Source organism: Notothenia rossii, assembly GCF_949606895.1.
Source record: "Notothenia rossii genome assembly, chromosome: 2".
NCBI classification, from domain to species: Eukaryota; Metazoa; Chordata; class Actinopteri; order Perciformes; family Nototheniidae; genus Notothenia; species Notothenia rossii.
The window spans coordinates 80,392,346-80,406,348 of NC_136904.1; the positions used below are offsets into that span (position 1 = coordinate 80,392,346).

At 39.2% G+C, this 14,003-nt stretch overlaps 1 protein-coding gene across 2 annotated transcripts in view; it reads right to left on the reverse strand.

The window, feature by feature from the left end:
- Positions 1–1,065: 1,065 nt before the first annotated feature.
- Positions 1,066–14,003, reverse strand: part of cckbrb (cholecystokinin B receptor b) — a 31,039-nt gene continuing 18,101 nt past the window's right edge. For both annotated transcript variants that reach the window (XM_079663412.1, XM_079663411.1), the window contains 4 exons: positions 11,829–12,090; positions 8,937–9,064; positions 8,438–8,536; positions 1,066–7,498 (listed from right to left, as the gene is read on the reverse strand). In XM_079663412.1, the coding sequence (XP_079519538.1) occupies positions 6,957–7,498; positions 8,438–8,536; positions 8,937–9,064; positions 11,829–12,090 (1,031 nt within the window). In that variant the 3' untranslated portion in view covers positions 1,066–6,956. The remainder of the gene's footprint in view (positions 7,499–8,437; positions 8,537–8,936; positions 9,065–11,828; positions 12,091–14,003) is intronic.

A 14,003-nucleotide genomic window follows, 5' to 3' on the forward strand; every position in this document is an offset into this window, starting at 1 on the left:
TCTTTAGGGTCTCCCATTAATGAAATGTATTGTTGTCAAATTTTATTTTGGGGGAAAAAATGTTTTTTTGGTTGTTCTTTAGAACTACCCCAATCCCTGAAAAAGAGCCAAATTAGACCAGGCCGAATGTGGGAAAGGTGACTTAAAAGCCCATAACTTGAGAATGACCTCTCTGATCCTCTTTAGATTTGCTGAGGTATGAACCAGGTGGCTGTCCTACATCACCAAATAATCCCAAACATTTTTTAACTAAACAAATACTGAATGATAGTCCTGTAAACTTAGCTTTAGTTTAGACGGAAATTGTACTTTTGGTGATAGGAATATAGAACTCAATCACTTTTTTGTCTCAGTTATCAGAAAAACAGAAATCCCTAAAAAATATACCATTACTGAATTGTCTAGGGTGCTATTGAACACTAACCAGTAGTTGTATGGAAATATCTAGAACAGTTCTATTGCAAATTAGATTTCTTTAGACATATAGTTGTTGTTTTTTAAGCATGCTCTATGGAAACGTGTAAGGATATACCAATGCCTGTGTGACTGTTCTGCCATGTTCCAGTCGCGGAGGGGATAGATTAATGGCAGGCTCTCAGGCAAATTGGTTGTTAACAATGTAGCTTTATCAGGGGGAAAATAATTGGTTGCTTCTTAACACAGTATGCGTTTATGTTTCAACCAAAAAAAAAAGTCAAAACAAATGTCAGCAGGTTATTATCGCATTTACTTTGACAGCCCTAATGAATGAAGTGCTTTGAACATCTTTATGGGGCTTTGTAAAGAGTAGCTTTATGCAAACATTACATTTATTTTTGATTATATTAAGAGCACTTTAAGCAGAACCACCAACTAAGCAAGGTAATGAGCCTGTGCACTTCACCTTCTAGTTTCTGCATGGCTCTGCTGCTCACAGGATCTGAAACAAACAGATAAAGACTAATGAATTTGTTGTTACCACTTAAATGGTAAGCAAAAAGTAGTTTCAAATGTATGAGAAGCATCCGATGCACAGGGAAAGTCATTTCCACGAGAATGTCATAGAAAACATGAAGATATTTTACATAGAGACTTTATTAGAATTAAATAACAGGACAGAGAAAAAAGCAAAGTCCTACCAGATGGATAGTCACCCAGTTGTAAATATGTCTGTGCCTGAGAGAGACAAAGACACAGAGACAGACCAGAAAAGGATTAAATGTGCATCAGTCCGGCATGAGGATCACCGGTTTGGATTTTTTTGGATAGCATTAAATATCTAAGATCACTTAACGTAACAAATGGCAAAACATCTGCCTCCACTTTATAATGCTGGCTCCTACGTTGACGAACGCACACACGCAAACTTTTTCCGTACTTAGAATATACAAATGCTATCCAGATGATCCTCACACCGAGAGATAGCAAATCCCTTCTATTTGTCATGTCAGAAAAAACAAATAATGTCTGTAATGACAATCATAATAGCAATGAATCTGCACTGTCATAAGGGAGGTAGACCTGTTGAACCTCCTCCATCCAGAGCATAAACCAGAATGGAAAACTACACATTCCAAAGAACAAGTCAACATTAAAGGCCTTTTTAGCGTCATAGCAGCACAAAAACACATGTCAAGATAACAGACAGTAGCCAAGAGAACCAAATCTACTTTTTTTCACAGATTGTTTTCTCAAAGTTGTCACTGTTTCAGGAAGGACAATTGTCTCTCTAAGCTCATGTCTTTTCCATAGAAGGGGAAACAAGGCTGCCAAATGCATTCATCTCCAGCTCTCGTTTCCCCTCAATCAACAGTGACTCATGTATGCACACAGTAAATGCATGAAGGACATACACACATACACACACAGACATACACATACAGTAGACTCAAAACACACTTAAGGCAATGGTGACCTGGCAACTTTGGCCGTTGAAGCAGATCTAAAATTCACCCTTGTATACTTCCCTAACCCTTCATCCATGTTCATCCCAAGTTAGCCTGTGGCCTAAACAATCTGCTTTGGGAACATGACAGATCACTGAAACGCAAGATTAGGTCTTCCCTTTGCAAAACACACAAATATACAAGAGAGTAATTAGTTTCATATTGTAACACCTTATTTATGTACTATTAGGATACTATACTGTACTGTGTATATCAATAAGGATACAGCTGAGCAGGTACAATATATATTTATATAAGACTTCTGTCTCCACATGTTGTCGCTAATAATTCACAGGATGACGGCTGCACTAATCCTAAATCCGCCCCAGAGACGGTAAACATCCTCACTAATGAAACAATACCCAGACGACACTATCTAAAATCCTCATCGTTATGTTCCACGATATTATTCCTGCTCTCACTCTTATTGACATGATGGCTGAAATGAATGACAAACATTTCTTACGATACAACCCTGAAGACTTTATTAAAAAAAACTCACTGAGCAACTTGCTGCACATGTGAAGGAGAGCTGTCAATTCTCCCCATCTCGTTGACTCGACATCTGCAAAGACCTTTTTGACAGGCTTAGAAAAGGCAGCATTGTGTTATGGTGCACATATTGGAAAATTAAACCTTTGTTTTTCCAGAACTGAGCTTCTTATTTCACAAATAAAAGTGTACAATTAATTTCCAAAGAGCACGGCTGGCTTACCTTCCGTGCAAAGCTGGAAACTATCCTGGGTCTCCAGACACTTTTTGGGCCCCAAATGTACTGTGTGGCTATGGTAATTTAAATAATTGAAAATGTGTTAGTAAATGATGCACCACAAAAGTACAATATTAACAAAGGTACGTCCTGCTCTAAGCTAATATTGTGGCCATCTTTTAAAATGGCCTTCTACTTTTAGTGCTTTCTTTTTTAGTTGATAATAATTATTAATAGTATTACCGTATGTTGTTATAAAACAAAATACCATAAGCACACGCTTTTTTTTAGGATCGATACCTCTGGTCTACTGGTTGCACTGGACACAACTTTAAAGGTCCAATTTATAACATTCAGAAAATGAATAAAGCAGCAAAAAACTCTGCTATGTAAACATATAGAGGGGTAATGGAGCCCTGAGCAGAACATTAAGTCACACTGCCTCTGTGTGTTGTAATCCCAGTTTCTCTGAGAAGAGATCTGCTACTGCAAAAGTAACTTCATTAACAAAAGCCTAAATGGAAACAAGCTGAATCCAATACCAATGATCGCAAATACCAACAGTAGCAATTCAGTTCAGAGGGATATTTGCAATTCAGACCAAACTTCATCATTCCTCATTTTACCACTGCTGAGTGGATGTGTCCTGAATACACCTGCCTGTGCAGCCAATTTAAGCAATTGTGCTCCTCAAATATCAGCTTTGCTCACATTAATCAATTAGGACCCTGCCAACACTTCTGTCCCAGAGGCTCTCTCTGCAACACCTGTGGACGCCCTTATCATGAACAGCTCTCCTCCAGAGTACAGCCACTCCATTCGTCAGTGACACTTGTGTCAAAGAACAAAGGAATATTTATTGTAACAAATGGTTACACTTTTATTTGGAGGCACAGCTCTGCTCATAAAGGTACTCTGAAATCCAAACAGTGGTGAGAGCTTCAGAGAATCCAATAAAGTGCCAAACACTGAGAAAAGGGAACACATAAAGCTACCTTTAAGAAATGCCATCCTCAAGCCCGGTGATAGGAAGCTAACAGAGAAGAGAGCAGGGTGGTAAAGTGAAAAATATCAATCAACATAACCAATAACAGCTTTATGTAGTCTTTGTGAAGAGGAAAGGGTAGTTTAAACTGCAGCAGGTGCATAATAATCACAAACAAGAGCGAGGGCTTGTCAGTTTATAAAGGCTACCTAGTCTGAACATGATTGATTACTCGTGTGAACGTGAGAAGGATTCCTGATAATAGTCGGCCACCAAAACCACATTTTCATTTGTCCAGCTTTTGCGATATCTCACATGTCGGTAGTATTTCAAACGTAACTTTAAATCTTCAGTAATCATTGTTTTGAGCTGAAGGGGAACAAGCTGCAAACAAAACATTGATATAGTATCATCTTAAAAAGTTGATATGGGCAACATGTCAGCAAGCAGCTGGCTTATAGACATCGAGAAGAAACATAGCAACATTAGCATTCATTGGGAGTTATTTTTGTAGTCACCTATTGGTCCAATATTTGCTTTCCTCATAGCTTGGTTTTGGTCTCCATCAACTCCCGAGGGAAATATCTGCAAATATCTTAAGCGCCTATATTCTCCTCTATGTTCACCAAATAAACACTAACTTTGTCTGTTTGCTGTTTGGTGCTGAGCAGCTAAGGAACAGCCGTTTTCTAAAAAAGTATTGTTATTTTAGGAAAACAGCTACCAGCTGTTTTTTGTTGATAAGTGCAGGATTATGGGCTGTAAACGTAAAACAAATATGATCCAAAACATGCAAAACCTCTTTGTGAGGGAGGCTCCAGTGATGGGCAGGTATTCTCTGTTTTTTGTCAATATAAAATGTTTTACCTTTTGCAGTTTTTAAACCATGGCATCCCTAGGAATAATAATTATTGGCACATGCGTGTAATTGGTCGGGAGCTAGTGCATAATAACCAGTTCAAGCTGGAGTACTCTTTGTAGGTGTGTGTGTTTGTGGCAACTGGATGATGTGGTGAGGATTGGGGAGCAAGTCATAACGTCTAACAGCCTCTATGACACTGCAGGGAAATCAGCTTCTTCTGGCACTCTGCAAAATAAAAAAATGCTTTCCAACTGTCACTGATAAACAACAACAAATGCTGGTGTTTCCTAGAAAAGCAACTAGCAGACACACAATTACCTCCTGTCTGGCTTTTTACTGCGAGGGAACTTCAATCACTGTGACAAATTTAAATGTTCTGATTTCACAGAAGGACTTTGTGATCAGAACATAGAAATTACAGAGCACAAAAGATCTCGCTTCTATCTTGTCTATCTTCTATCTTCTATCTTGTATCTCGCTTTTTCACTGTCGGGTCATATTTAAAGTTTGATCCATAAGCCATTCATACAAAGGCTTTTCCACACAGGCCCATCAAGCCCAGAGACAATGAGATCAGCTAATGAATGAGTGCCTCATTTGTTTAAAGATGATCGGGCCTGGGTCTGCACAGTGAGACAAGGGGAAGGTATATATTATGTTCTGGCTGTCAGTCATCACTTGACATAAGCTTGACACTCTGGAGACATGTGATGGTGAAGTTGTCTCAGTATAAAGCAAGAGGAGAAGGAACTGCAGATATTAAATGATTAGCACAGAATGCTAATATTTTATTGTCTCTATAGTTTGTCAATTAGCTTTATTCTGCTGTATTTTACATTATACAGATTGAGGTTTTGGCTGATCAGAGTCTGTCTCTCTGTAGTTGAGTCTACTAAAAATACTTCACTATGATGTAGTTAAACACAAAGGGAAATGTGCACACAATAAACCACAAAAGCTGAAGGTCAATCTAGAATATACAAAATGCTCAGTAAGGCAAGCCATTCATCTATTAGTAGTTGAGAGGCTGACAGCATTGTGCTTTGGTGCACTCAGCCTGGCAGGGTTCGGGTTGTAACACAATTACTGTGAGGTGAGCAGGGGAGACAGAGTCAGACAAGCCACAAAGGGCACGACGAACAGAGACCTCTGAAACCTGGCTGCCATTTTGTCACATGCGGGTGAGTTCACAGGGACTGCACGTTTCTGGATTCTCAATTAACTTATCTGGGATTACCTTCAATTACTGTAAGGCTGCAGTGAACATTGTTAATATAAAACCCCCCTTTCATGCTGTCATACAGCATGGATATAGTAACTTATAAAATCTTATTAGTACCATTTACTGTTTCTAAAACCCAGAGCCTGCTCCTGGTGACTTCATCAAAGTTTTAATTTGTTTTAAATATTTTTTTCAATAGCATTATCTAGTATATTCTCTTGTACTCTCTCCCAATATTTCAATGCTCTCCACAAAGTGATACAGTAGGTATTATGTACTACCCTCAAACTAAATGCCCTCACATGAAAAATAAACACAGTTCAAGTCAACAAGAGTCAAGTCAACTTTCTCATATTTGCTACCATGTAAAACTGCAATGACATACATTACTAACTAACATTGCAGCACACAAAACCGGCACTAAAAATAAGAACAAATACAAAGTTGGCTAGCATACAGATTACAACCACTACGCAAGGCATCACCACTGCCTATCTTAGATCTTTATACCACCTATACAAGTATTTTCTTCACCTGTGGAACCGTGTGGAGCTGACAACACACTCATATATCAGGTCCCATTAGGAGAGAAAACTTCCTATGAGGATTTTCACTTTGAGTCTTTAAACTCAACTTCCACAACCATCTAAGTTTTAATCCGCCTGTTATGGTGCCAGTGATGAGTGAGACTCATCAACTGTAGACAGATTTAACATAGTATTTAGAACCAGGCACTTAGTCAACAAGGCAATTGCATTACTATCATAAACTCGGATAAACAACTAACAGCAAAGTATACATAAACACTATATCAAATTGACATAGCACCCTGCCTTCCTATTTGTATAGCTTCACAAATTACAAGTTGTCAAGCTGCCACCCGAACATATCATACAGCCCACCACACACACATACACACACCTACACTCTCACACACACGTCCCACCGTAAACATCTAAGCAAATAATTTGCCTTGGTCCAGTCCAACAAGACATTACTGTACTCCATTTTTTTGTGCTTTTTTAAACATAGCATGTAGGTTGGACTGGGTTTCATTAAATCATCTTTGTGTAACTTATATACATATATAGCTTTACTCTCATTCATGAGTGATGCTTCTATAATGATATCTATATGGCCTGTTTTTCCCCATGTTATGTCTTCAGCGCCGAAGTCTCCTAAACACACAGGAAGCAGGGTGCTGTGTTGCCGTAGTAACTGTCTCCTCTGGATTGTGGCTTCATCAATCTGCCTCAGCAGGTTCCCATGGTGCTGACTGTAGTGTAACTAAATTTTGACATGGATGCCCCGGTTGCCATAACGTCCTCCTCGTTGTCCCGTAGCCCATGACGGCGGCGGCGATGGCAAGGTGCAGCGCAGCACGAGAACGTGGCTAGCAGAGCTTTTCGGAAACGTGTGTTCATGAAGCAGTAAATAATGGGGTTGACGCAGGCAGAAGTGTAGCACAACAAATGGATGAAAGCGATGGGAGCGCCTGTGAGGGCATGTTTGGCCGAGACGTCATCGAACGCTCTCCAGGTGTTGACACAGTACAGCGGCATCCAGCAGAGAAAGAAAAGGACAACAATGACAACCAGCATGCGGATGACTCGCTTCTTGGCCTCCAGCTTGGCTTCAGAGGTGTTGCTGCGTGGTCTTTCGGCCTTGTTTGCCCTGACAGTTGTAGCCATGGTGGACATCTCCATAGAGGGTGGCCGCTGGACGACATTAACGTAGCAACCATCTCCATCATCACTACCGGTGGATGCAGCAGAGGTCAGTCCATTCTTCACATCTGTATGGGAGAGCAGAGCAAAAAATGTTGTTTAAACTGAATGTAGCAAGTACATACACTTCTGTATTGTATGTAAAAACTATTTATTTTACTTTACTAGACTCCCAGATCCAGCCACTCCCTGACCTTCAATTACCCTTTTTTTGTTTTTCCCATCACCTGACCTTTCCCACCCACATATTCACCTGTTAGAAATTGACCAGAGGAACTGTGTGTCCTACAGTCTGGCTCTGTGATAACACATGCACCCATCTGTATGGCTCAAATAGCAGCTGCTGAGCTTCAGAGATACACAAGGGAAGCAAGTACTCACAAGAACTATTAAGGTATAAACCACTCTCACATTTTCCAAAAGGGTATTTTTAGAAATTCTTAATCCTTCATCCCCCTTTTTTTACCCCATGCTCCTATTCTCTCAAGCTTTTTTTTTTTTAGACAAACTCTTCCTCTGTGAGACCAAACAGATGGTGATGTCCAGGCCCGCAGCTGCCAGCCAATCCATCCTCTAATGAAGCACCGGCAAATTCACTCCCTGCTGCTTTCACCCGAGACACACTCTCATATGCTCACAAAAGGTTATGTTTCACTTAACCTGCACACATTACAATGATTGTAGCACTAATTAAATCGTTGTGATTAAAATAAAAAATCATTGTTCACATGAATAGAAAAAACACATTATCTTCTTTTGGTTGGTTGCTATTATGTATAAATTACATTGCAATCAAAACGTCAGCTTTTTAAGAAAAACTGTATTTCCTCTATAAATCTTTAGAGGTCAGAAGAAAGCTTTGAGTGTTGTTGCCAGTGCCTTGTTTTCGTCAAGTGTGTTGAGATATTGCCAGTGATAGGATAAGGATTAACAAGTTGGCTGGTTCTGTGATTTGTTTAGTTTTTTCATTACAAAATGTAGTAGAGAAAAGAACAGGAGTGCTGTACCTGCATGGGTCACCTTCGCATTTTTATGAAGTCCAAGTCTTATTTTCCAACAGCTTGAAAAATCTTTCTGCTCCCGTCCTTCTACATCCTTTCTTTCCTCTGAGAAAGGGTGAACACATGGCATCATATCAGTTCACATGGATTGACTTCTTTGTTGAACATTTTTCTCATCATTCTTTTTTTAAGTCATCTCTCGACATGTAGGACAATAAGTGGTTGTAATTTCGGTTTGAGAAACAAAAACATTTTAGGTTGTGAATCCAACCATGCAAATTAACAGGCTTGCTTTCTGTCCAAACTACCCTTTGCGTCTTTGCGTCACCTAGCTGAAAGATAAGGTCATACTTCTGGAATCTTAACATTAGCTGTTTTTACTCAATGCTGTATTTTTGGGGTCAATGTTATTCATTGACTGTAGCCTGTGAGCTTGATAGCCCTCATTTAAGCTGTACCCTACAATTGTGTGTGTTTTCTCTACGTTTAGTGTGCATGGACTCACCAGTAGAGTCTTTTTTGTGGCCCATCTCAAACTGGATGCCTCTGTAAAGTTCCCTGGAGATCAGTCCATAGGCTACAATCATCACCAGCCCTGGGATTGCAAACAGCACAAGCAGCAGCAGAATGTACCTAAAAGACACAAGAGAGGGGTTAAGATGTGCATCATTCAGGCATTCATGCGGCCACAGTTTTCTACCCTTTAATCTCTAACTATATAATCTCTATCTGTAAATAAAAATATTGGATATTCAGATAATATTTCCAAAATCCCCAGAGACTTTTCAAACTATGTTGATGAACAACTATTGGCTGTTTTCCTGATGTCAGAAATGACATTACATGGAACTTTTCATTCATCTGATACTTAGCACAAGTATGCTTTCAATAAGCTTACCTTGCTAAGCTTGTAAGACTTTAAATTACAATATATTTACAGTATTATTATCTTTAGAATTTTCTCACAAAAAACACATTAATATTTTGTATTGCATTGCACAATATTTAATTTCCAGTGTGTCTGGATCGAAAATAGCCAGGTTGCATCTTGGGTAACAGGTATTTTTCATGGGCTAAAATGCCAATCATGAACCACACCCTAAACAGGGGCTGAAGTCGAATAGCCCATTTAGTTTAGGAACCTTCCTAACGGAGTGAAATGACCCGGAAGTCCCTCAGTGGCAGCCATGATAAGTGCCGTTCGAATTCTCTAGATAATAGGAAAGGATGTTTCAAACTTCCTTTATAACCTCCTTTAGCTTAGGAACCACTGGACCTCCCTTTACGAAAGAGAGGAGTAAATGCTGCCCCACAATGCCTTGCGGCCACAGCATTTGCCGTCACGCAACAGTCGGCCGTTCACGGAAACAACCGATTATAACCGAGAAATTATATCATGAAAGTTACGGTGCTACAGTAGTCCCTCGTTCTTATTATACATCCATGTTGTAGTCCGCTGTATAGAAAACTGTAGTTTCCATAGTTTCCCCACAGCAGCAGACGCACGTTTATGACGTCCGCTGGCGCATCATAAACACGTCGGATAGTGAAAGTGCAGTCGGATTCTCTAAAGTACCGCAGTCTCTTCTCCTAAGTCCTTTTGAATTCTCCTATCCACTATCCCTTAACCCCGTGACGTTTCACACAGAGGTCAAGGAATAGACGATAGGGTTAGACGTTAGGAGCTGATTTTTGGATTATCCGACCGCAACCGGGGACTTTGGTTTCTCTCTCTCTCTCGCTTTCAAATAAAGGCATATATTGCGCCCCAAAAATAATTATATAAATTACAAACAAACAAAGCATTCTCTATCCAGATGGTAAGTCTTCTGGAATTTGTGCGAGACCGTTAGAAAAGCTGTAAATGTATCAAAATGACTAATTGTCTTATCCTCTGTGGATCAAAATCGTATGGTGATACACTTACTGGGTCTGGCATTAATAAACAAATGTATAAACCCAAGCCAACACTAAAATAAAGACATCATTGAAAATGTTTCAGCTGTGCACAAAAACACACAGTTCACTGAAATAACCCTTAAGCCTGTTCCATCCTAATTTTTCATTTAAACATCCTTCTGCTCTCCTCATCTGCCCTAATGTTTCCACAAAGAACACCCAGTGGACGGATACTAAAAGCTGCTAAAAAAAGATTTCCAAACATGAAAGTAAATGAGGTGTTTCAGGGTAACCTGCCTCGTTGAAAGTACACACACACACACACAGATGCACAAAAGCAAAACAAAATACATTTCAGACACAGATTATCAACAGTTTATATGAAACAAAACGGAACATTGTCCGGATGGCAAGCATGATGGATGATCTGAGCTTTGAAGTTTCATGTGAAGTTGCATATTATGTCCTGTTGTGTTTCCGATCACTATGGAAATGTAAGTGATGATGCTTAAATAAAAATCAATATAGCTTGTGTATATCTCTAGTTAAACTAATAAACCCACCAAAGTGTTTCATTATCTATTCTCCATGAAGAAAATAACCAACTTTTAAGAAGAGATAAAATAATAACAAGATCCAGTTGAAGCCTAAAGACAAGACGTGTGTGTGTGTGTGTGTGTGTGTGTGTGTGTGTGTGTGTGTGTGTGTGTGTGTGTGTGTGTGTGTGTGTGTGTGTGTGTGTGTGTGTGTGTGTGTGTGTGTGATTGTGTGTGATTGTGTGTGTTTTGGGGGAGCTCACTAATCTGTATTTGTTCTTGTATTGGCTTTTTAATCTCTCAATGAGATGTGCTGAGCAGTGCATGATTTTATAAGACAATGGTGGGTGAATGCACATTATAGTGGTCATTTTGCTGCTATTGAGAATTTTAAGCTAGGATTAAAAAACAAATAACATGAGGAAAATTCCTCTTTCAGCCTTCTCTATTCAAGTAATGACGTTCTACATTAAAATGACCTTGAATTTGGTTAATGAAAAAACATTTTCTGATGACAAAACACTGTCAGTAAAAAGAACCTTTAATATAAACCTTTAAAACAAATCTGTCTACACACAGCCTTATTTGACCTTCCAGTGGATCAATGATGCTGCCTCTGATTCCTCATTGTGTAGAACCAAAACATTTAATATGTTACATATGCAGATGATATGTCATCCCTTATGCAACACCTCCCTGTATCTCCCTGGACAACTAGTAAAGTAAACTAAATAAGTTGTTTAAATCTCTTTTATATAACAGTATATTTAATTGTAAGTAGTAACTTTGGAGGCTAATGCTAGCTAATGTTAGCAAACCTTAGATAAATGCTGTGACTGACTTTAATGATACCGTTCTCTCTGACTTTACAGCTCTTCTGTACTTCTGCTCACATATAAACACGACAATGTTACAGAAGTGGGATGTTTAAAGGACACATCATCTGCAGGCCGAACACTCACCAGGCCTGCTCCGCGGTAGCGAGGGGCCACTTGGGGCGGCACTGGTGAGCAGTGGTGTTGTCAGCACGCTGAAAAGAGTCCAAGTTGCTGATGACTGGATAGGGGATCATGATGACCAAGGCTAGCACCCAGGTCGCAGCGATCACCCGATAGGCATGGGAGCGGGTCTGCCACACCCTCGACTTCAGAGGGTTACAGATGGCACTGTAGCGCTCGATAGCTATGGCAACCAGGCTAAATGTGGAGATGCTCACAGATATTCCTGTAAGCAAAACAAAACAGATTGTTTAAAGGTCAGCTATTGTGCAAAATCCACTTTTTCATGTCTTTTATACATAAATATGTTTCCCCTCTGTAAAGAGATTTCTTTTTGTCCTGATCCAGTTATATAAAAACCTGTCTGAAAATGAGCTGATCAGATTTTGGCTACTTTGCGATGTCATCAGTTTTTTTTTGGCTTGTGTAACAATTAGCCAATAACCAACCAAGGTAACCCCCCCCCCCCCCACATCTTATCACCTGAATCTCCTCCTAGAGCACCATTGTGTTCTTTTTAACCAAATATCTCTCAGAGGGGCGTTGGGAGTGGCAGCTTATTTTCATCTAAAGTAACAGACAGAGAATCACTTTTGAAACAGGGCTAAAACAGAGGGGTTTATTGCATGCTACAATGGTATTTCGAGCCAAACACTTCAGAGATATGTTTTGTATATAACTGAGAACTATAATATATTGATAAAAAAGAGTATAATAGGGGACCTTTAAAAGTAAGTAAACAAATACAAGCTATCTTTACTTTTGATGAATGAAAAGTGATTACCGCTCTGTTCTCAGAACAGAACTTGGGCCTGCAATATGAAAGTCAGAAAAACATGTTTGTTGACGTTTGAATGTAATATCTGCAATCACAACGGAGAACAAAATGTGGTGCTCTGTGGAGATGAGCCTGCAAATGAATATAACGTACGGCGGGGATGATTATCTGAGTCTTGGTAGGAAAATCCTGTTGGCCTGTGCCACAGATGTTATCGGACATCCCTCCTGACAGGACAAGACGGGAAATGACTCTTTATCCATGTTCTCAACAAGAATACAGACTGTGTGTGTGTGTGTGTGTGTGTGTGTGTGTGTGTGTGTGTGTGTGTGTGTGTGTGTGTGTGTGTGTGTGTGTGTGTGTGTGTGTGTTTGTGTGTGTGTGTGCGAGCCAGATCCCAATGAAGTAAAGATTAATAAGCCAACAGTCAGTCCTTTGGGTTTGTTCACTTTTTCTCAATGCACGGTATTTATCTTTCCAACATTAACATCGTCTTCTTACTTTAATCCAATATGTTTTATGTAATCTCAGATTTCTTGTCTTTCAGGGTTGGCAAAACGTTTATTTTTTTTAATTTTATTATGTTATCTCAATGTTATTTTTCTCTGACTTTTCCAGAATGGATATTTTCCTTGATGCAGACTAGGAGAAATACCCTTTCCTAACTCAAACTCACCCATGAACCTCCCACAAACAGGGGAGTTATTGAAAATGTTACTCTTCAATGGTAATCTATACCTGTTGTAAAGTGGTGGACAGGTGGTCAGTGAACTTGTTAACTCCCTAAGTGCAACTTGTTTCCTGGTGGTTGCAAATAAGTTTACAAGTAAAATAAATCAATACAGTAGCTTCATCTTAATGGAGTTTTATTTCAATATCAATCTTGTAGTGTGTAGCCCCCCTTACACTTTTTTATAGTATGCCAGTTGACATATTTTCAATGCAATTTGAGGTCAAATGAAAGTAACACATAAAAAAAGTAAACTTTCTGTTAAGATAAAAGATAAGTGATGTCTTTTTTAAAGAGTGTCATTAGGAAAACTGGGCTGCGAGTAACTATTTTCATTATTATGAATTGTTTGTTTTTCCAGCTAAGTGAGTAAGCTATATTTTACTCTTTGAAATGCCAGGGGGAGAAATGAAAAAAACTGTTTACCAGAGTACAAAAAAACAATCACATTAAAGCATATTATATATCAATTAGCCGTTTGGCATCTGTAAGGCTGTGTATACTAATAATTGGACATATGGTTGTGAATATTCATGAACATGTTTCAAGAAGAAATGGTGGATTCCCATTCTTAAAAGTGCATGGAGAGTCATAGTTTTGAAAAAAAAACATGGACGTCCTGATTATAAGA